The sequence below is a fragment of the Oryctolagus cuniculus genome, chromosome 4, assembly GCF_051225735.1.
Source record: "Oryctolagus cuniculus isolate XC-2025 breed Fujian yellow rabbit chromosome 4, ASM5122573v1, whole genome shotgun sequence".
NCBI classification, from domain to species: domain Eukaryota; kingdom Metazoa; phylum Chordata; class Mammalia; order Lagomorpha; family Leporidae; genus Oryctolagus; species Oryctolagus cuniculus.
The window spans coordinates 139,895,129-139,917,967 of NC_142870.1; the positions used below are offsets into that span (position 1 = coordinate 139,895,129).

At 43.5% G+C, this 22,839-nt stretch overlaps 1 protein-coding gene across 50 annotated transcripts in view; it reads left to right on the forward strand.

Annotated features, from left to right (window-relative positions):
• The window catches only part of TFDP2 (transcription factor Dp-2), a 188,252-nt gene that overhangs the window by 134,109 nt on the left and 31,304 nt on the right, over positions 1 to 22,839 (forward strand). For 35 of the 50 annotated variants that reach the window (XM_070072710.2, XM_008266266.5, XM_070072694.2 and 32 more), the window contains 3 exons: positions 10,050 to 10,153; positions 15,688 to 15,809; positions 17,908 to 17,955. In XM_070072710.2, coding sequence (XP_069928811.2) covers positions 10,151 to 10,153; positions 15,688 to 15,809; positions 17,908 to 17,955 — 173 coding nt within the window. In that variant the 5' untranslated portion in view covers positions 10,050 to 10,150. Of the gene's footprint in view, positions 1 to 10,049; positions 10,154 to 15,687; positions 15,810 to 17,907; positions 17,956 to 22,839 lie in introns of those variants that run through there. The other 15 variants (XM_070072695.2, XM_070072721.2, XM_070072725.2 and 12 more) reach the window with 3 other exon arrangements.

Here is a 22,839-nt window from a genome sequence, read left to right on the forward strand (position 1 = left end):
AGACATTAGCATCCAGCATGTAATTAATAAAAATTATTAATAGATAGCTTACATCTTTTACACAAAATGTGATGCGTAATTTACACATGAAGCACCCCTCAGTTTAGATGCTAAATTTTCAGCAGTTGATGTGCTATAAGGTATATACTACCAAAACAGAGTGTTGTGTTAAAACATTTTATACCACCTTAGTTTTAAAACTTAATTAAAATTAAATAAATTTAAAATTTAGGTCTTGAGTCACATTGACCACATGCTAAGTGCTCATTAGCCACGTGTGTCTGGTGAAATAGAGTTAGCAGGGTGGGAGGGGCAGAAACCCGAAGATGAATCAGGAGGTTACTGCAATAATTCAAGCAAGAGGTGATGGCCTGGAGCAGAGTGGTGAGGCTTGCCTGTGTTCAAGGCCTGCTAAATAGATTTGTTGATGAATTGAATGTCAGATATGAGAGAAAGGATTTGGCTTTTTTTTTTTTTTTTTGGTCTGAATAATTTAGAATAGAGGTGACATTTACTGAAATGAATAGATGAAAGGTTTTAGATATGTTAAGCTTGAGTATAAGATATCAAAATGGAGATATGAGAAGACAGCTGGATATGAATTTGAAGTACCAGGAGAGGTTTAATCTAGAGAAATGTGTATGGAGTCATCAGTGCATTTTTTTAAAGATTTATTTATTTCTTTGAGAGGCATAGTTAAAGACACAGAGAGAGAGATACAGTGAGGGAGAGAGAAAGAGGGAGAGATCTTCCATCTGCTGGTTCACTCCCCAAATGGCTGGGATGGTTGGGGCTAGGCCAGGTCAAATCCAGGAGCCTGGGGCCCAAACACTTGGGCCATCTTCTGTTGCTTTCTCAAGTGCATTAGTAGGGAGCTGAATTGGAAGTGGAGCAGCCAGGACTTGAACTGGTGCCCAAATGGAATGCCTGTATAGCAGGCGGTGGCTTAACCCACAGTGCCATAACACTTGCCCCGAGATTTACATTTTTAAAATTTATTTAATTTTATTTGAAAGGCAGGAGGAGAGAGATTTACCACTCCAATACGGATGTGAACTTTTGTGCCTGCCTCGGGTCATGAATTTTAGGTGGGATCAACCCAGTAAGGAAGGATTGACAGGGAAGTCGGAGGACCAAACTTCAGGCTCCTGAATGCTGAGAGAGAAGGAACAGCTGGATGCGCAGGAGGAGCCAAGGGAGAATGTTGTTTGGGTGACCAGTGAGCAAAGTGTTTTGAAGGGGGTTGTGATTTTAAGAGTCCTATGTAGCTGGCAGGTTACAGGAAGCCGAGAGCTAAGATTTGACCACTGGACTTGGCAACATATGGATGACCTTGACAAGAGGTGTTTCGGTGGAGTTGTGGGGGGAAAGGAGCCCAGAAACTGAGAAGTGGAAGAGGTAGAAGCAGCCAGTGTGGGCTGTTTGTGAATAATCTTGTTGTAGATGACCACAGAAAGGAATTGCTAGTTGGAGGGCTGCGCATGGTCAAGAAAAGTTTCCTTGTTTCTAAGGTAGAAGAGATGATGTCTGTGTATGTGCTGATGAGAGTGATCCAGCAGAGAGGAAGGGTGTGGTTGATACAGAATACACATGGATTTTGGAAGGCACTGAGATACAGTCTCACCTGCTGGCTCACTCCCCAAATGCCCATAGCTGTTGAGGCTGGGCCAGGGCCAAAGCTGGAAGCCAGGAAATCTGTCGCTGCTTCTTTAGGTCTATGTTAGTGGAGAGCTCGAGTCAGGAACCACAGCCAGAACTCCAGTGTGGCACATGAGCACCTTAACCACCTTAACCAGGCTGTTTCCTAAAGAAAAAAGAAAAAAGGTCAACAAAGCAGAACTTAAAGCTCATAAATTATTCCATTTATATATTATATATGAGACTTTTGTTATTTGTAAAGGTAGCATTTCAAGCCAATGGGAGAAAGGGTGATTACTTAAGAAATGATGTTGGGGCAAGAGATTGTGCATTAGGATAAAGGAAACCTCAGATTTCAATTTCTTTTCTTTTTTTAAAAAAGATTTATTTATTTGAAAGTCAGAGTTACACAGAGAGAGAGGAGAGAGAGAGAGAGAGAGGGAGGGAGGGAAGGAGGGGGGAGAGAGAGAGAGGTCTTCCATCCGCTGGTTGATTCCCAATTGGCTACAGTTGGCTACAATTGGAGCTGTGCTGATCCGAAGCCAGGAGCCAGGAACTTCTTCCGGGTCTCCCACGTGGGTGCAGGGGCCCAAGGACCTGGGCCATCTCCTACTGCTTTCCCAGGCCACAGCAGAGAGCCTGATTAGAAGAGGAGCAGCCGAGACTGACCGGTGCCCATATGGGATGCCGGTGCTTCAGGCCAGGGCGTTAACCCGCTGCACCACAGCACCAGCCCCCTCAGATTTCAATTTCTTAGCTTGCACAAAACTAAATTCCAGAAAGAGCAAAAATTTAAACATAAAAGCTAGAGCCATAAAAGTATTAGAAGGAATAAATGCAGTGGTTTTATAATTTAGGAATGAGGAAGGCCCTTCTAACCATAATACAGAATTTAAAATTTTTAAGTGAAAGGATTAAATTAACATATTTTACTGAAAGTCAGAATTTCTCTACAGCCAAACATCCAGTATACTGAAAAAGGTAAATTAATCAAAAACTTGACCTTTTACAAAAAATAAACCTTTTCACCTATCAAACTGTCAAAGGTTAAGAATGCCCTCTGAGTTGGTGAGGGTGTGGCGAAGTGGGTGCATGTATATATTTAGTTGGAGGGGTTTGGCCTAATGGTTAAGGTGCCCCCGTCCCATGTTGTAGTATCTGGGTTTGAGTCCAGCTTTTTTTTTTTTTTTTTTTTTTTTGACAGGTAGAGTTATAGACAGTGAGAGAGGGAGAAAGGTCTTCCTTCTGTTGGTTTACTCCCCAAATGGCCGCTACGGCCAGCCCTGCGCCTATCCAAAGCCCCAAAGCCAGGAACCAGGTGCTTCCTCCTGGTCTCCCATGCGGATGCAGGAGCCCAAACACTTGGGCCATCCTCCACTGCCCTCCTGGGCCACAGCAGAGAGCTGGACTAGAAGAGGAGTAACTGGGACTAGAACCCGGTGCCCATATGGGATGCCCGTGCCACAGGTGGAGGATTAACCAAGTGAGCCACGGCGCTGGCCCCGAGTCCAGCTTCTTAATCATGTGGAACCTGAGAGGCAGCAGGTGATGATGGCTCAAGTAGGTAAGACCCTGCCACTGAAGACCTCCGCCTGCAGCATCAGCCAGCTGCCTGCTAATGTGCCTGGGAAAGCTGCAGAGGACGGCCCAAATGCACCCACACAGGAGACCCGGAAGAAGCTCCTGGCTCCTGGTCTTGGCCTGGTCCTGCCCCGGCAGTTGCAACCATTTGGGGAGTGAGCCAGTGGATGTAAGATTTCTCTCTCTCTCCTCTCGGTATCTCTGTCTTTCAAATTAAATAAATAAATAAATAAAATTTTTCAAAGCTGTTACAAGAGAGAATGCGTCAGCCTCTGGTGCTGAAACAAGGTGAAGATCCATGAATGAGCACGTCACAGTCAGTAACCAGGCAGCCCGCCTGGACGGGGTGGAGAGCGGCTCCACTGGCATCCCGGGAAGCCTAAGAGTCGGAAACAGAAGTCAGCTATTTAGACTAAACTAATCAGCTAAGTTCAGCAGCAGAATATATGTTTTTTTTTTTTTAACTCAAAAGGACTTATTTAAATAGGCTGCAAACAGCCAGTTACTCCAGATTTCCCCAGTTAGCAGAAGTGAGCCAAACCAAGCCCAAACAGTTTCTCACAAGTGTTTGGCGTTAGATCTCAGCTCTTGGCAATAGGAGCCTGACACTGTCCAGGGACAATTCTTGGCACTCAGTTGTGTTTATGAAAAACAAAAACTTTTCAAGTGGCTTGGATTTTGGTTCCAGCAGTTCTCTCAGTTAACTGAGTGAGATCACCCAGGGGAAACCGAGGAACTGAAAGCTTTTGCCAAACTTAGGCACAAGCACACGATTTTAGCTCAAAATTTATTTTAAGTTCTTGAATAATTGTAAACTTCAGTTTCTTTTGTAACCAAAATTGTCTAGATACCAAAACTTTCTTTCACTCATGATTCTGCAGTAGGGTGCAGTTACAGTTACTATACTTCAGTATGTCTAATAAAACTGAAAAAAAAAAGAAAAAAAAAACCTCAAGTTTTTTTGTTTTTTTTTTTTTTTTGACAGAGTTATAGACAGTGAGAGAGAGAGAGACTGAGAGAAAGGTCTTCCTTCCGTTGGTTCACTCCCCAGATGGCCGCCACAGCCGGCGCTGTGCCGATCCAAAGCCAGGAGCCAGGAGCTTCTTCCTGTTCTCCCATGTGGGTGCAGGGGCCCAAGCACTTGGGCCATCCTCCACTGCCCTCCTGGGCCACAGCAGAGAGCTGGACTAGAAGAGGAGCAACTGGGACTAGAACCGGTGCCCATATGGGATGCCGGCGCCGTAGGTGCCGGCCCCAAAAAACCTCAATTTATTGTGCTTTTTCTAGATGATGCCAGTGTTAATAATTTTTTTCACATTAATCTCTGGGAAAAAAATTTTTTTCTCCCTTAATTAGTTTTAAGAAAAACCTTCACCCAAGCCTCTATCACATTCTCTTAGAAGAATCAAATTAGGTAACTTACCATAGTAAAAAATATGCCTTTTTTAGGGGCTTATGAATCTCTCAAAAAGCATTGGTGTATCCCAGATATACAGGGTCCAGCCTCACAAGACAAGCCTACCTCTAACCCTGATTATAAGTTGGAAAGCGACCTGAACTTTGGTGGGGTATGTGCTTATTAAGTGCTCAAAACACTAGGACAAAACAAAATGTAATCCTACTGTATGTAAATTAAACTTTCCTTTAAAAGTGACCTAGTCAGTGTATGCATATTAGTACATATTAGTAAGGTGCTTATAGATTATACAGTCCTCTTCTCTCTTCTCCTCAACTGTCAACTTAAAAAATACTAGTTCATGTACTAGGATGTATCTCTCCATCCTACTGCCCTTTTATTTATTTATTTATATCAGAGAGACAGAAACAGAGAACTTCCATCTGCTGGTTCACTCCATCCGTGCCTATGATGGCTGGGGCTGGTGCCAGCAGCCAGGAACACAGCCCAGGGCCCCCACAGGGCTGGCAGGAACCCAGTTCCTGGGGCCAGAGCTGGTGCTTGAACTCAGGGCCACTGGGGTGCCTCTGGGAGCCTTCAGTGCCAGAAGAGGTGCCAGCCCCCATCAATTTCTCCACCTGCTTCTCTGCCGCTTCCACATTATTTTAGTGACTGTAACTTCATAATTTTGAAATCTGGTGGTTTCCCTTTCCCCATTACTCTTTTTGCCCCCTAAAATTTTCCTGGCTGTTCTCTGCTGTTACTCTTCCAGATGCACTTTAAAATCAGTGTGTCAAATGTACTGTGTTTCCTCCAAATTCCTTTGACATTAACCAGCCTGGCAGTTCTGGCTTTAATGCTTTCCTTTTTGTTTTGACCAAAGATTTATTTTCCTTTAATGTTAGCTTTAAGATTAGGCTCAATCTGTTCTCTAACCTTAAGCATCTGCTTTTGTGTTTCTTGGTTCAGATTATTTTTTTAATGTTTTGACTTTGCTTTTTTTTTTTTAAGATTTATTTTATTGGAAAGAGTTAGAGGGGCTGGCACTGTGGTACAGTGGGTAAAGCCGCCGCCTGAAGTGCCAGCATCCCATATAGACACCGGTTCAAGTCCCTGCTGCCCCACTTCTGATCCAGCTCTCTGCTATGGCCTGGGAAAGCAGTGGAAGATGGCCCAAGTCATTAGGCCTCTGCACCCACATGGGAGACCCAGAAGAATCTCCTGGCTCCTGGCTTTGAATTGGCCCAGCTCGAGCCATTGCAGCCATTTGGGGAGTGAACTAGCAGGTGGAAGGCCCCCCACCTTTGTAATTCAGCCTTTCAAATAAATAAATAAATCTTAAAAAAAAAAGTGGAACCCTCAGACATTGCTTGGGGGTATGTAAAATATTAGAGAGAGAGAGAGAGAGAGAGAGTGAAAGAAAGAGAGAAAGATTTAGAAGGATATAGACAGAGAGGTCTCCCATCTGCTGGTTTACTCCCAAAGACTTGGGCCATCCTTTGCTGCTTTCCCAGGCATATTAGCAGGGAGCTGGATTGGAAGTGGAGCAGCCAGGGCTTGAACTGGCGCTCATATGGGAGGCCAGTGTTGCAGACCAAGGCTTTAACCTGCGCCACAGTGCCAGCCCCTTTACTTTGCTTCTAGCATAATGTAGCAAAGATGATCTCATCTTAAACTTTCAGCAGCCTTAAAGTCATTGTTTTTAAAGATTCATTTATTTGGAAATGACTGTTAGAGGGAGATACAGAGAGAAAGAGAGAGAGATCTTCGATCCACTGGTTCACTCCCTAAATGACTGCAACGGTTGGGGCTGGGCCAGAGGAAGCCAAGAGCTTCTACCTGATCTCCCACATGAGTGCAGGGGTCCAAGCACTTGGGCCATCTTCTACTGCTTCCCCAGGCGTGTTAGCAGGGAGCTGGATGGGAAGTGGAGCACCTGGGACTCGAATTGGTCCCATATGGGATGCCAGTGACGCATGCAGCAGCTTATCCCACTGTGCCACAGTGCCGCCTGCCCCTTAAAGTAATTTTTAAAAACCAGCCTCTAAGAAAGCTCTTTCCCAGACTGTTCTTCCATGACATGTTCTTCTGCTCGGGATCGAGTTTATGGTACAGTTACAGGTTCTATAACACATGCCTCTCAGTTACAATCATACGTTACCATTCTCCACTGCAGTAGATTCTTAGAGTTCTAATAATCTTTATTTATTTTTTTATTATATTATATTATTTATTTATTATTATTATTTATTATATTATATTATTTATTTATTTATTTATTCAAAAAGTTCCTGGGAATTGTGTATTATGGAAAAATTATCCCCAGATTTCAAAAATGTTTTGCAGTGAAATAAACTTGTCTCTTTACTCTTTTCCAGGAACTTTTTGAAGTACCACATGCATGTTTTAGGTGGGAGAGTTCAGAGTTACAAGGCTAGGAAATGTAATTTCATAATTCTAGCTGGTCTGTTATGTTTTTAAAATAGAATCAACAAAGGACTTGGCCCTTAAATTGATTTCCAGCTCAATATGAGAGAAGATCCCTGCTGAAAAAAGTCACAAAGGTTGGCAGCTCGGCTGTATTACACAGGAAGTCTGCCGTCTGGTCTGTGCTGGTCACGGTTGGTCCAGTGTCCTGCACCTGTCTTGTGTCCGGGACTAAACTGGGTGCTGGGGTGCAAAGCCAAGAAAGATGGCCCACTCAGCTCAGGACTGTTGGTCAGTAAGAACAGAGCATATGAGAAGCCGGAGAGCAAGAGCCAGACCACGGAGCACAGAGGCTGGGACAGCTTGGAAGGAGGAGGAGGTGACACACAGAGCACAGGCCCTGGCAGTGGACACTGGGACCTGCACAAGCCAGGGGACCCTGCACAAGTCATTTAGTGTCCTCAGACTCAGTTTCTTCATGTATAAAATGGGGCCAGTGATCACCTGTGTCATGCTGTTGTCCTGGCCTCTGGAGCAGGGCTATGCATAGCAGTCACCCAGGACTGGTGCAGGGTTCGTCTGGTTTTTGACCCAGCAGAGAAGGGCCTTTGCAGCAGAGGGAGAGGTGGACAGCAGGGCCAGCTGGCTGAAGCCGGGGGCCTTTCTGGAACTGGGAGGTATTGACCAGCTGGGGAGTAGCTGAAGCCGAAGCTGGGAAGGGTGGCATCTTGAGACAGCAGCTGTGACGACTTTCTGAGGACATGGAGAGGCATTTGGGAAGTGATGTGTGGAGTGTTTGAAGGCCTCGAGTAGGGGACTGTCCAGAACAGTTTTCTCAGTGGAAAGACAGGTTTGCTACTTGTGTGGAGTGGCTAGGAAAGCTCTGTGAGGTAGGCTGCCCTTGGCTGCACCGTGCAAACATCTGGAGAACTTGTAAGGCTCCCTTAAACCCAGCCCTGGTGGAGTTCCTTGCCTCCCGGGGCCTCCATCGCCTGGGGAGGATTGTGAACCACGACCTAAAATGTTAGAAATGAAACAAGTGCCAGCAGCATAAAGGCAGCAACCAGAAGGGCGTGCTCAGCTAATGCGGAGGGCGTGAGTGCAGGTTGTTCCTAGACTGGGTGGCTGGGTGGCTGGAGGATGATCGTATACCAAGACTCGGTCATTTGTCAAGAGTGGGAACAGGGGTGCAGGAGCCTGAGAGGAAGGAGCCTGAGCAGGGGTCTGCTCTTCAGCGCTGCCTTCCCTGAGGGTTTCAGGAAGGGCCTCTTTCACATACTTTTGATCTCCTTTGTTCTGTTTCAGTGTTCTGTTATCTTCTGGTAGATAAACTGCAGTTTGCCCAGAGGAGTTCATAGTTGATATTGCAGTTTGAAATCTAATTGGTAGGCTTTTAATTTGGGGGGTAGATTTTTTGGTAGCATTTTACTGTGTTAATTTGAAATTGAAAGTGCTGAAATTACTTAAACACTATTCAGAGCCAATTTTGCCACCCTCACTTACTTGCCACTTAGCTTCCTGTTAACTAATACTGTCAACTTCAAAAGATTTCCAACTGGACATTTTGAAAATACAACTGTTAATATACATACTTTATACTATAAAGAAATTCAAATAGACATTTACTTAACTTTTCATGTTATACTTTATACTGTTGTGTTCCGTGATATGTATTTTTTTTAAAGATTTTATTTATTTATTTGAGAGGTAGAGTTATAGACAGTGAAAGGGAGAAACAGAGAGAAAGGTCTTCCTTCCGTTGGTTCACTCCCCAGATGGCCGCAACCGCCGGAGCTACACCGATCTGAAGCCAGGAGCCAGGTGCTTCTTCCTGGTCTCCCATGTGGGTGCAGGAGCTTAAGCACTTGGGCCATCTTCTACTGTTTTCCCAGGCCATAGCAGAGAGCTGGATGGGAAGAGGAGCAGTCAGGACTAGAACTGGTGCCTATATGGGATGCCGGCGCCGCAGGCAGGTGATTAACCTACTGCTCCACAGCGCCGGCCCCAGCCATGATATGTATGAAAGATCTAATTTTATCACAGGTCTGCCATAAACTATGGTATGCATTATGTTTACTCTAAATTTTTTTTCCTCTAAAGACCAACTGAAAGGTTAGTAGGTAATTGTCAGATAGACTGGAACTGTAGATTTTTATAAATAAGACAACTACGCAGCTGAACTAACAGTATTCACTACAACAAAGCAGTCAAATGTGGATTTTTGGTAAAGCTTCTTGTTTATGATATGCCTTTTTTTTTTTTTTTAAGATTTTACTTAATTTGTTTGAGAGGTAGAGTTTATAGATAGAGAGACGGAAACATCTTCCATCTTCTGGTTCACTCCCCAATTGGCTGCAACCACCGGAACTGCACCAATCTGAAGCCAGGAGCCAGGAGTTTCTTCTGGATCTCCCACGTGGCTGCAGGGGACCAAGGACCTGGGCCATCTTCTACTGCTTTCCCAGGCCATTAGCAGAGAGCTGGATCAGAAGTGGAGCAGCTGGGACTCAAACCAGTGTCCACATGGGATGCTGGTGCCCCGGGCTTAGCCTACTATGCCACAGTGCTGGCCCCTTATAATATGCTTTAAAAAAAAAAAGATTTATCTATTTATTTGAAAGGCAGAGTTACAGATTGGCAGAGGCAGAGAGAGAGAGAGAGGTCTCTCATCTGCTCGGACACTCCCCAAATGGCCACAACCGCCAGAGCTGAGCCGATCCAAAGCCAGGAGCCAGGAGCCTCCTCCATCTCTCCCACACAGGTGCAGGGGGCCATCTTTCACTGCTTTCCCAGGCCATGGCAGAGAGCTGGATTGGAAGCAGAGCAGCCTGGTCTCAAACCGGCGCCCATATGGGATGCCAGCACTGCAGCCAGTGCTACAGCTGGCCCCATGATATGCTTTTTAAGATAATCATGAGTTAGCAACATGAGTGAGGACCATGGGTTTATAGGTGGAGCGTGGCCATAGTTTACAGAACACTGACTTCCTCTTTCAATGTCATTGCAGGTAACATTTCATTTGTCGCATTTCCCGTTTCAAGCACCAACTCACCAACAAAGATTTTACCAAAAACCTTAGGACCAATAAATGTGAATGTTGGACCCCAAATGGTAAGACAATCATTGAATCTTAGAAGTGAAACTGTGCCTAGGCAAGATTGATTTGAAGGATAATTGTACCGAAGATGTTTGGTTAAATATTGCAGTGAAGATTATTATCCCTCTGTTACTTTTTTAAAAGTTTGTTTTTATTTGAGTGTAGCTGGTTAATTCCTAAGAAGAAAGGCATTGCACTCTTCAGTGTTTAATTTTCATATATTTAAATCAGTGGCCTATGGGTGTATAAGACGAAGCTTTTTCCTTCTCTTTGTATGGTTTGTTAACCAGTGGATAGAAGTTCACTCTCTCTGTCTTTCCCTGTCTCTTCTTCTCTCCATGTAAAACTCTTTCAAATAAATAAATCTTAAAAAAAAAAGTTGATTTGAAATCCATTATGTTTTATGTTCTTTTCATTTTTCTTTTCCTTTTAAAATGAGCTTCACTGCCTAAACTCTGCATCCTCTGATAAATTCAGTATATGATGCAGTAGTTAACCTGTGTTTGGAACTCTTAATTTTAACCTTCCCATTAAAGGGCCAGTGCAGAGAAAACAATATGGCAATTCATTTCCATCTTTAGCAGTAGAAATAATGTATATAAAATGGGAAATATGTTCCTTTCTCTAAAGGCATAATTAATAGTTTCGGAAAGACTGTAAAGTCACTTTCTGGATGTGACATTGTCCTTGGTCAGTTGAGAACTATTAATCATCTGTAGAATTCAAGCTGAAGATACAACACAGTTTACCATTAGGTATGTGAAGAATGTAGTCCAAACCTTATGGAGGCTCAAATAGATGTCCCCATTTTGAGGTAATTCAGGGTAGGTTTTTAAACATTGGCTGAGCATTTAGGGCCCCCACCCCCACCCCACGAACTCTTCAGTAGGTGCAGATGAGATAAGGCTCTTGACTTTAAAGTCTGTAATTTGAAATGTGATTATATAAGCACCAAATTAAACACTCTCAGACTTTTATGAATCTGGCCCTTACAGTGCCCCTGTGTTTTGACAGACCATTTGCTGTTGGTGTTTTAGTTGCTGCTGTGACTCAATTTTGAATTCCTCTTTGGGAAACAAAACTTGCCTTCCCATGGTCAAGTTGAACTAACGTGCATGTAAGCTCTTTGCAAAAAGGTTAGCTCTGACGATGAGCAGTCATGTATACTACTAACCCAGTCACCGTAAACCTCAGGATTAGCAAAACAAAAGTCAGAACAAGAGGAGGATTTTGGCCCAAGACGTTAATTTGTCTCCCTGTGTCCAAGATGATTTTCTGATTCCTAGGAGTGGGATGGCTGGGTCATATGGTAGCTCTATTTTCAGATTTCTGAGGAATCTCCATACTGTCTTTCACAATGAGTAGGTTTTTATTTATCAGTGGCCTAGTCTAAGGTATTTTGTTGCAGCAGACCGGGACAAAACCTGGTACCTAGAAGTGTTGGTTGCTGCTGTCACAAACACCAGAAGGTGCAGAAGTGGCTTTGGAGCTGAGAGGTGGGCAGAGACTGGCAGCACTTGGAGGAGCTGCCTAGAACCAGCCCGTATTGCCATGTGTAGACCATAAAGGGTGACCGGTGTGGGCTCAGAGGAAAAGGAGAGCTGGAGAGAAAGCCTGTTTGCTTAAAGATGGCCTCAGGTGATCTCCATCAGTGTTGGTAGACATGGGAGCAGTGAAGGACAACAGGATCTTGGAAGTGAGGAGCAGGAAAGACCATTGTCACAAAGTGACAAAGAACTTGACAGTGATGTTTGTGAGGCAGTGTTTTCTGGAAGAAGGAATTTCAGTTTGGTGGAAGAAATCTCTAAGCAGTGTTTGAGGGTGTGACATGGCTTCTATTTTTTTTTTTTAAGATTTTTTTTTTGTTTTATTTTTTTGAAAGGCAAAGTAACAGAAACAGAACAATCATTCACTCCCCAAATAGCTGCAACAGCCTGGGCTGGGTCAGACCAAAGCCTGGAGCCAGGACTTCCATCCTGGTCTCCAGTACAGGTGGCAGAGCCCAAGTTCTTGGGCCATCTTCAGCTGTCTTCCCAGGTGTATCAGCAGGAGCTGGATCAGAAGCAGTGCCACCAGGACCAAAACCGGCGCTCTGATATGGGATCCAGCATCCCAGGTGGTGGCTTATCCTGCCATGCTGTAACACACACCCCTGGGTAACTTCTGTGTATAGGAAAATTCAAGAAGAGAGATACAAGTTAAAGATGGAACTTGTAATCAGAAAGGAGACAGAACGTAAAAGATTTGTGAAATTCACAGCCTGTCCATGTTGTGTGAACATGCATGTCTGGGAGAGAGCAAAGCATTGCCAAGCAACCTTTTGATAAGGAGATTGGAATGGATGAGATGAGTGAAAGCCTGGTTCTGTTAACCAAGACAGGGGAGAATGAACCCGAAGGCATTGACGAGACCATTGGTGCTACCTATCCCATCACAGGGCCAGGGGAAAGAACTGTATCAGAAGTGTGGCTTCAGGAGCTTATGGGACCTTGGCCATCGCTGCCTGGCACTGCCTCAAGTTCGTGCTCCCTGCATTCTGACACAGAACTCTGAGCCATTCCAAGCGTGGTTCCAGTGGGCACAGGTGCAGTGCAGGGCACGGAACCCACTCCTCGAGACAGCACAGGTGGTAAAACGCTTGGGGCCTCTGGCAGAGTGCATGAGCGTGGGCTTGGTTGCTCCTGTCTGAGTTTGAGGATGCCCTGGCAGAGACCTGCTGACGGGGTGGGGCTCTGTAGAAAGCCCTGACAGCAGAAATGCCCAGTGAAGTGGTGGGCGAACCGCAGGCAGGAGGAAGAGAACTGCACTCTGGGCCGGTCCCAACAAAGCCCTGGAGTCTGGGGACTCACAGCCCAGTCCCATGTGTCAAGATTAATTCTCAGACCTGAAGATTTCATGTTTTCCTTGCTGGGTATGAATTTGGTTAAGAACTATTATCCCTTTTTTCTGGGAATGTCTATCCTGTGCCTGTCCCAGGGTTGTATTTCTTAAGCATGTAACTTGTCTGGTTTCACAGGCTCCCACTGCAGGGAACTAGTCTCTGGATGAATCACCCCTTTGGATTTCACCCATACCTGATAGAGATGAGACTTTGGATTTTGGAGTTGATACTGGAAGGAGTTAAGACTTCCACAGCTGTTGGAATGGAAGGAATATGTTTCTGTGTGAGACTCATAGGAGTTTCTGTGGAGGAGGGTGGAGCTGGGGACAGAATGCTATGCTCTGAATGTGTTCCCCCACGTTCTGTTTAAGCTTAACCCCCACTGTGGTAGTCTGCAGAGGAGGTGGAGAGGTGTGAGCGCTTTGCTGTCCTGAGTGGGAGCAGCGAGTGCCCTCATAAAAGAGGCCCAGCACCCTCACTGTCACATGGGAGTGCAGCAGGCAGGAGCCTTGGCAGACGTGGAATTGGTCTGTGGCTTGGTTTAGGACTTCCCAGCCTCTGGAACAGGGAGCAGTAAATTTCTGTTGTTGGCACATCCCCCAGTCTAAGGCATTTTGTTAACTGCAACCCAGATGGACTGAGATACCCAATTAGAGCCATTTCTCAGTTCTCTTCCTGTTCTTTGCACTTTGTCCCCTCGCCCTCAATTCCTTATCCATGGCCTTTGAAAGTGTTCGTTATCTGGGTAGCTCTTGGATGAAGCCTTGCTGTCTGCTGCTAGCAGCCATCTCTCTCCACCTGCCCTTCACCCTTCACCCTTCTCCTCTCTGGGAAGCTGGATGTGGGGACGGGGTGGGGGTGGTGGTGGTGGATAGGTTTCATTTGTTTTCTGTGGTTATGGAAACTAATGTGGGATGTTTGCCTTCTGACAGTTCATCTCCTGCAGCTTACCTTGGAGGCTAGCAATATAAATGCATATCTTATGATTTGATAGATGAGAATTTTCATGGCCATCTTATTTCAGTAGGTTAAAAAAATTCTTGTAGTAAAAACCGAAATTTTGTCAAGTAATGGAAGCTTAATAAACACTTTATGTAGATTCTTTTTCCCTTCAAAATCTGTCTGCTTTCTTGGCTTTTCGGACTGTAGATGGCAGTAGAGCATCAGGAAGTTGACTGAACACAGAAAATTTTCAGACTGAAGTCCAGCACTATCTGACTTTTCTGCCTAACTAATCTGTTACCAGAGAAACCATATGATTACATTTAAATTAGGGATGCATGGAAAGGAGAACTGTGCACTTTATATTATACATTTTTTTCTGGCTGAGTTTTATATAATCCTTTCTTAGCATTCAATGAATGAGGAAGCTACTTTTTTTCCTGCCCGTAATTTTAGAAATTGGGCTACTGTCCCAGCTAAGTAAATATTTATCATGCTTTCCATTCCCCTGCACTGTGCTAGACCCAGCAAAGGATGCAGTTTTTAGCGAGGTGTGCTTGCTTGCTGCCTGTGGAGATCCTGCAGGGAGGTGGGAGTGGGGAGGTGCCGTGAGATGTGGGGAGGCCTGGGAGGTCTGCACATCCCTAGGGTGCAAGGCAGACTTCGGTGAGGTACAAAAGTTTCATCTTTTCTCAGGAGGCAGGCTTCAGAATGCCTATTGTAGATAATCACAATTTTTCTGGACATCTACTCTATTATGCTTTAATTTTACTTTAATATTATGTTTTAGTAAGATTTACTTACTTATTTGAAAAAGTTAGAGACAGAGATCTTCCATCTGCCGGTTTACTCCCTAGATGGCCACAATGGCCAGGGATATGCTAGGCCAGGAGCCAGGAGCTTCATTCGGGTCTCCCACCTGGGTGGCAGGAGCCTGAGTACTTGCCATCTTCCTCTGATGCTTTCCCAGGTACATTAGCAGAAAGCTGGATCAGAAGTAGAGCAGCCAGGAAACAAACCAGAGTCCATACCAGATGCTGGTGTTGCAGCTGTTGCTTTACCCACTACGTCAAAACACTGGCCCCTGGTTTTATTTTAACTATAGAATTAACTTACCAAAATTATTCCTGAATATTTGTTGTACTGACATCTCCCTAGCCACAAGTTGATGTATTGCCAAACAGAAACAGAAGCTAAGTTCCCTAATAGTAAGTGTACAAATGTGGACTACCCTTTAGCAGCTAAATCTGAACTGTTGTTACAGGTCAGAGGTTATTCTTTCAAATGCAAAAGAAGAGCTTGAAATGCCTAAGAATCCTTGCCTTTGGTTCCTGTGTGGAGCAAGCTAACAATTAATTTGGTGACTTAGACTGAGGCTTCAGAAACAGATTTCATTTAAACAGTGAAAGGAGTTAATTAGCATTCATTTGCATAGAATAGTCACTTCTGTGTTAAGGCTTATGTAACGGAGATGTAGTCCTTCTCTTAATTGATACTTAAAGGAAGCCTTCAAGGTTGCTGTTTACTTGCTGAAAGCTGTTTTGTGACCTCGTGTTGATATTAAAGACACCTTAAGATCCTAGGATATAATTACAGAAATATAATCAAACAAGTTGCTTACACTTTAGGTGGTGGGGCAGCAAGGTGTCGTCCTCATGTGTAGATTTTCTGCTTGTACTCTCCTCTTAATCAATAGGAGTGTTTTCTTTGTTCCTCACTTTGCAGATTATAAGCACACCACAGAGACTAACCAGTTCAGGAAGTGTTCTGATTGGGAGTCCATACACCCCTGCACCAGCCATGGTTACTCAGACACACATAGCAGAAGCTACTGGCTGGGTCCCAAGGTAAGTGTGTTGCAAATTACCATTTTTAAAACCTTAAAATGAAAATTCTAAAAAGAGCTCTGAACTTTTTTCCCTAATTTCTCTTGTCTTCTGTTCTTTTATGTTAGTTTGGTTCATAAAAACCAATGTTGTTTCCTTTAGAATCACTTACTTTATTTCACTTTACATCTTAGATATAAATCGTCTCTGGAGCAACCATTTGTAAACAGGAAAACCAGTAACCAGTACAGTAACTTGTAACTGAATCTCCTGGCTTCTCAGCTCTGAAACAGGACTGCTTCTTATGGCTATAGTATTGAGCTGCTTTGGCGACATAAAAACTGTCTTGTATGTTGTTTTAAGTAGTTATGTATTAAGTATTAGATATTCTCAAGATTTCCCCTCTGAATTCTTATTTCCATAAAAGCAAGAAAAGGAACTAGGGAAAAGAGGCCAGGTATTTTTTTTTTTTTTTAAGGTTTATTTATTTCTTGGAAAGGTAGAGCAACAAAGAGTGAGAGACAGGGAGAGAAAGGTCTTCCATCTGCTGGTTCTCTCCCCAAATGGCCACAACAGCCAGGGCTGGGCCAGGCTGAAGCCAGGAGTCAGGAACTCTATCTGGTGTCCCATGTGGGTGTCAGGGGCCCGAATACTTGAGCCATCTTCCATTGCCTTCCCCCAGAGTATTAGCAGGGAACTGGAACAGAAGCAGAGTAGCCAGGACTTAACCTGGTACCCAAGTATGGGATGCATCACGAGCAGCAGCTTAACCTGCTGTACCACAATGCCAGCCCCATCCCTTGATTCTTTTTGAATGTTGGCCAGTTAAACAAATGTCCCTTCAGTGTTACTCATTTGCCACTCTTAGTATCAAATCTTTGTATCCTTACCCAACATTTCTCACTCCTTCATTTTAGCATTTCATCCTTCCATGGAAAAAGAAACACTTTAAGATAAATGACTCCAAATCTAATTTTGTCATTTTAGAAGTTTTTTGTTTTATTTGTTTGTTTATTTTGAAAGGCAGAGAGTGAGTGAATGTAAGAGACAGAGAACAAGCTCTCTTCTACTGGCTCATTGCCTGCAACAACAGAGATGAGGCTGGACCAAAATTGGGATCTGATATTTAATCCAGATCTTTATGGATTATTATATTTATCCAGATAATAATACATATTTAATCCATGTGGGTAGTAGGAACCCAGTCACTTGAGCCAGCACTGCTGCCTCCCAGGGCCTGCATCAGCAGAAAGCTGGAATCAAGAGCTGGAGTTGGGTATCAAAGCCAGGTACTCTAGTGTAGAATGAGGATGTCTTAACCGGGGTTGTAACCACTAAGCCAAATACTCATCTCTACCTTGAAGTTGTTACTTTAGGAGTTATTTACACAGTGGCGTCTGCATTGATGGTTCTGTCATGTGTGAGCTAGAATCTCCTTTAAAAATATTAAGTGAATTAATGGAATAACAATCCTAACAAATGCTTTAGGCCATATATATGCTTATATACACACATACATACATGTATACATGAACACATACATGTATAGGAGAGACAGAGAGTCTTATATATGTGTACATGCTTTTCCAGCATCTTAATAAGATGAAATGACAGAATCACCTGTAGCCCTATGACCCTTACTCAATCCTTAAGAAAATTCTCATGGAAAATTCTCATGTAGGTCTAAAAGTTAACCTTGGATTTCTACATGGCCTGAAGGATTCTAACGCGAGAACCAAGCCCTTTCCAGTAGTGTCGGCTCACTTTGGAGATAACCAGGATTTGTGTGTTTTCAGCTCCCACTTTATATTGGGGCTGACAGGACTGTCTAGTGTTTTTATTGTCAGCCATTCCAGAACGAATAAACTTTCCTCTTCTTACTTGTAAATATGCAATGATTTCTTCCCTAAATATTAATTGTCAAGCTTGTTTCAACCTATGATTTTTATGTCATGATGTCTTTGTCCCATGGTAAAATTAAAACTTTGTACGTATCTTTTATTTTTGTTAATTCTTGTCTTTGGATGTATTCAGTGTAGGAATAGACAAGTTATAATACTTCCCTGTTAAATAAAGTTGTATATATGTTAAGTGTTTTTATGCTGTCTTTTCTTTTTAGTGATAGGAAACGGGCTAGAGAATTTATCGACTCTGATTTTTCAGAAAGGTGAGTAGAGGTGCAGCATTTTGTCTGGCGTGTTCTGCTGTGTGGCGCCCACACTCTGTGTTAAGTCATGAAATACTTTTCCTATAACTTGCAATTCAGCTTCTACCACGATTTCATTCCATATCGAGTATTCCTGTTCTCTGGTAACAGTGGGTGGTTTCAGGAGAAACCATCTGGAGAGCAGGTTGGCTGTTGGTGGTGTGTTGGTTAGCCCCTCCCTCACTTTGGGAGATGAAGTGTTTTACCCAAGTGAATATTCACATTACTTTAATGTACCCAGACTTTTTAATAAGTAGATTTTATTGAAAACACTTGTAGATATTGGTAAAATATTACTTATTTCTTTTAAGTAATATTTTGAGTGTGTTATTACCTTTCTTTAGAATATTACAATAGTAATTCCTCATTCAGAATCACTTGTGGTCTGTAAAATAAAATATAAATGGCCATCAAGTCAGAAACTCCAGGACTAAGAGAAAGCAACTTAGGGTCATTATTTGAACGCAAATTCAGCGTTTCATGGAAACCACTATATGAGGTGCCATATTAACGCTGCACTGTTTTAAGATAAGACTCATATTCTCAGTGACAATTGAACTCTCTAAGATTATCATTTTTTAAATTCTTATTTATTTATTTGAAAGGTAGAAAGAGACCTCCCACCCAATGGTTCACTCCCCAAATACCTCCCAAAGCTGGGACTGGACCAAGTCAAATCTAGGAACCAGGAAGTCAGTCTAGCTCTCCCAGCAGGTGGCAGGGACCAAGCTCTCTGACCTGCTGCTTCCTGGGGTGCCCATTAGTAGGAAGCTGGAATCAGGGAGCTGGGGTTCAAACCCAGCCACTCCAGTATGGGATACAAGCATCCCATGTGGCATCTTCAGGACTAGTTTAGACACCTGCCCCGATTGCCACTATTTTTAATAAAAACCTTTCCAGCTATTCTTTTCTGGGTTTGCTTTAATTTCTGAAATTTTGTAACTCATTTTTGTAGATTGTGCTTAATCTACTTCCTCCTGTTAAGTCATCTGCTCTTGATATAATAGTTTTCTGTCTTCCACATTTTCTAATCTCTGATTTGCTGTGCACTGAGAAGCTAGGTGGCCAGAGCTGTTAGGACTCAGTCCACATGCGTGTGATTAGGCTCTGTGGGAGGACCTTGAGATCCCTATACATGGAGACTCAGCCTTCTGTGTTTTCTTGCATGGACTGTGCTGCTGCTTTATTTCCTCGGTTACCTTTGCTGCTTGCTTCTTGGTTCTTAGCTGTTTTGTACAGAGCCAGTCACATCTGAGGAACTTGTGTATCATGTAGAATATATGGTGCAGTGTTCTTTTCTCTAATGGAGTCCTCTTTCCAACTCCCACTGGTCTTGGCATTCATCAGCGGGAAGGGAAGCAGTGCGTGTTCTTACAGATGTGTTTAGCAGTGGTTGAGGCCTAAACAATGGAGCAGTTCATTAGCTCTGATTGATGGCACCTCTGTACTGCAAACAGCATAAAAACAAGCCCATTGTTACCCTTCCTCCTTGAGAGAGCCCTATGAAGTCACTCAGCAAGATGCTAGGTCGAATTTATCGATGGAGCCATCAATTCAACTTTTTTTTTTTAAAGATTTATTTATTTACTTAAAAGGCAGAGTTACAGAGAGGCAAAGGTAGAGAGAGAGAAAGTCTTCCATCCTCTGGTTCACTCCCCAAATGGCCACAATGGCAGGAGCTGGACCGAACTGAACGGACTTGGGCCATTTTCCACTGCTCTCCCAGGCCATTAGCCAAGAGCTGGATCGGAAGTGGAACAGCGGGACTTGAACTGGAGCCCATATGGGATGCCGGCACTGCAGGTGGTGGCTTTACCTGCTACGCCACAGCACTGGCCCCTCACTCAACTTTCTACTTTCGATTCTGTGGCCTTTTTATTATTCTTTTATTTTGTAATGTATTTTTTTCTGGACTGTGTCCCACCTCCCAGTAGTCCACAAGGATTGCTATGTATGGTTTTCTTTATTCCTGTACTAAATAAGATTTAGCCCAGTGATGGGTCATTCTGTCTTTATGCTCCTTTAATCTCAATGTCTTTTTTTCCTGTCAGAAATACAGTTAAAACTCAGTTTATATATAATAAACTGATAATAAATGATTACAATTTGTAGTATATGAAGCAATAAGCTAATAAAAATCAATATAATTAGAATCTGTATACTGCTTCAGTGATGTTTATCAAGTGTTCACTCATTCTGTTGTAGGCATTGGCAATAATAAACCAAATGGGTAAATCTCTGCCCTTAAAAATCTTATCATGGGTTGGGAGCAATAACCAGATAATTCTAGATTGCAGTAGATGCTATGTAAGAAAATAAGGGTGAGATGTAGTGAGCAGTGGAACAGTAATGGCTACCTTGGAAAGAAGGTGAGTGCAAAGCCAAGTATGTAAACTAATCTGGGGGTAAGTAGGAGAGCCAGGCAGACAAGGTAGAGAAAATGGCAAGGACAGAACCCCTGAGTGAGGGAGCAAGTAGACTGGAGATAGTGAGAAACGCCAAGTGTTGAGAGGAAAGAAGGCAGAGGGAGGGTTGGAGCAGGAAGGCCTTGTGGTCGCCGTAGGGAATTTGGTTTTTGTTCTAAGGATGGTAAGCAGGGAAATGACTGATCTAATATACACCAACTGCTGAGTGAATAATGGATTGTAAGGAGAAAGATCAGGAGCAAGGAAATCAGTTAGAAAGCTGTTGTTGGAAGCAGCAGCTTGGCAGTGAGATGCGAAAAAGTGCTCAGATTTCAGAGGTGGAACCAACAGGATTTATTGATAGATTGGAAGCAAAGGAGTAAATCAAGGGTGGCTCTTCAGTTTGCCTCTCGTGAACAGCTGGGTGAGTAGTGACACCATCTACTGAGGGAGTGAGTCTTGTTTTAGATATGTGAAGTTCAAGTTTATTAGTTAACCAAGTAGATAATTAGTTCATGGGTGGTATGATGAGCATGTGAGTGGTTGTAGATGTGGGTGACATAATGCAGCGTGGGAGGTAGGAAAGTTCCAGAAGAAATAAAATTTAATCCTCTTTCAGCTCCTTCCCATGGAAAGCTAAGTTCATCTTCTTTTATTCTTTTGGTTTGAATACTTCAAATGAAATTATTAATAAAATGTAACATGCTTTTCAAACTATTAATGGTTTTATTTTCTTGTCTTTTGGTTTCTAAATTTGGTTTTTATTTGGTAAAGAATGTTTCCTCCTAGGTCCTTTGTTTCCTTTTATTTATTTCAGAGGCAGAGATAGAAAAAGGAGCACAAACCCTGTGACTCTTTGATTCTGTTTCTAAGTATATACTGCATAGAAATTCATGCATACTCCCCAGAAGTGTAGAAACATTTTTATGGAAGGAAGTTCTTAGAAGGACTGTTCATGGTAGCCTCCAACTAACAGCAAATCAAATGTTCACCCACAGAGTGGATACATGAATAGCAGTGTATTCATATAGTGGATTAAGTAAATGACAATTTCATGAAAAGCATGAATGAATCTCTCAAAAGGTGAATCTCTCAAAAGGTAATGTTGAATCATTCACAAAGAGTACAGATGAGCTAAATTTTAACAGTTCAAAACCAGCAAAAGTAGGCCAGCATTGTATCACAGCGGGTAAAGCCACTGCCTTGACACCAGCGTTCCATATGGCCTCCAGTTCATGTCCTGGCCACTTGACTTCCGATCCAGCTCCCTGCTAATGCACCTGGAAAAGCAGCAGCAGATGGCACTGAAGAAACTCCTGGCTCCTAGCTTCAGCTTGGCCCAGCCCTGGCCATCGAAACCATCAGGAGAGTGAACCTGCAGATGGAAGATTGATCTCTCTTTACATCTCTCCCTCTCTCTGTAATTCTGACTTTCAAAATAAATAAATAAATCTTTTAAAAAAAAAGATTTATGTAAGAGACAGAGTTAGAGAGAGAGATGGTCTTCCATCCGCTGGTTCACTCCCTAAAAGGCCGCAACACCCAAACTGGACCAATCTGAAGCCAGGAGTTTCTTCCAAGTCTCCCACATGGGTGACAGGGGCCATTAACAGGGAGCTGGATTGAAGTGGAGCAGTGGGGACCATACAGTGGGATGCTGGCACTACAGGCTAAGGTTTAACTTATGCCAGAGAGCTGGCCCCAATAAATCAATTTTTTTTTTAAGAAAGCAAAGTTGTAACAATAGACTTCATGGTGGTAGGTGTTTTGGGGGTGGTAATAACTAGAAGGAGACACAATACAGATGGTTCATTTCTTTTTTAAGAAATACATGTTGAGCCGGCGCTGCGGCTCACTAGGCTAATCCTCCGCCTTGCGGCGCCGGCACACTGGGTTCTAGTCCCGGTCGGGGCGCCGGATTCTGTCCCGGTTGCCCCTCTCCCAGGCCAGCTCTCTGCTGTGGCCAGGGAGTGCAGTGGAGGATGGCCCACGTGCTTGGGCCCTGCACCCCATGGGAGACCAGGAAAAGTACCTGGCTCCTGCCATCGGATCAGCGCGGTGCACCGGCCACAGCGCGCCAGCCGCGGCGGCCATTGGAGGGTGAACCAACAGCAAAGGAAGACCTTTCTCTCTCTCTCTCTCTCTCTCACTGTCCACTCTGCCTGTCAAAAAAAAAAAAAAAAAACAAAAAAAAAACAACGTTGTGTGTTAATAAGATTGCATAAACTCAGGGAAAGGTTAAAAACAACGGCCAGGTAGCTCTTAATAGCTGGTCTTTCTTTGAAGTCACTAGGCTATGGCAGTGGACAAAAGCTTTTCTTTCCCAGGTTGTGGGCCCATGTGTTTTCCTTTCTCTTTTGTAGTCTAAGCTAATTCACAGTAATTGTGAACAGTTTCTAGCATGGTAATGTCAACCCTCCCCAACCTGTTATCCCTTTTT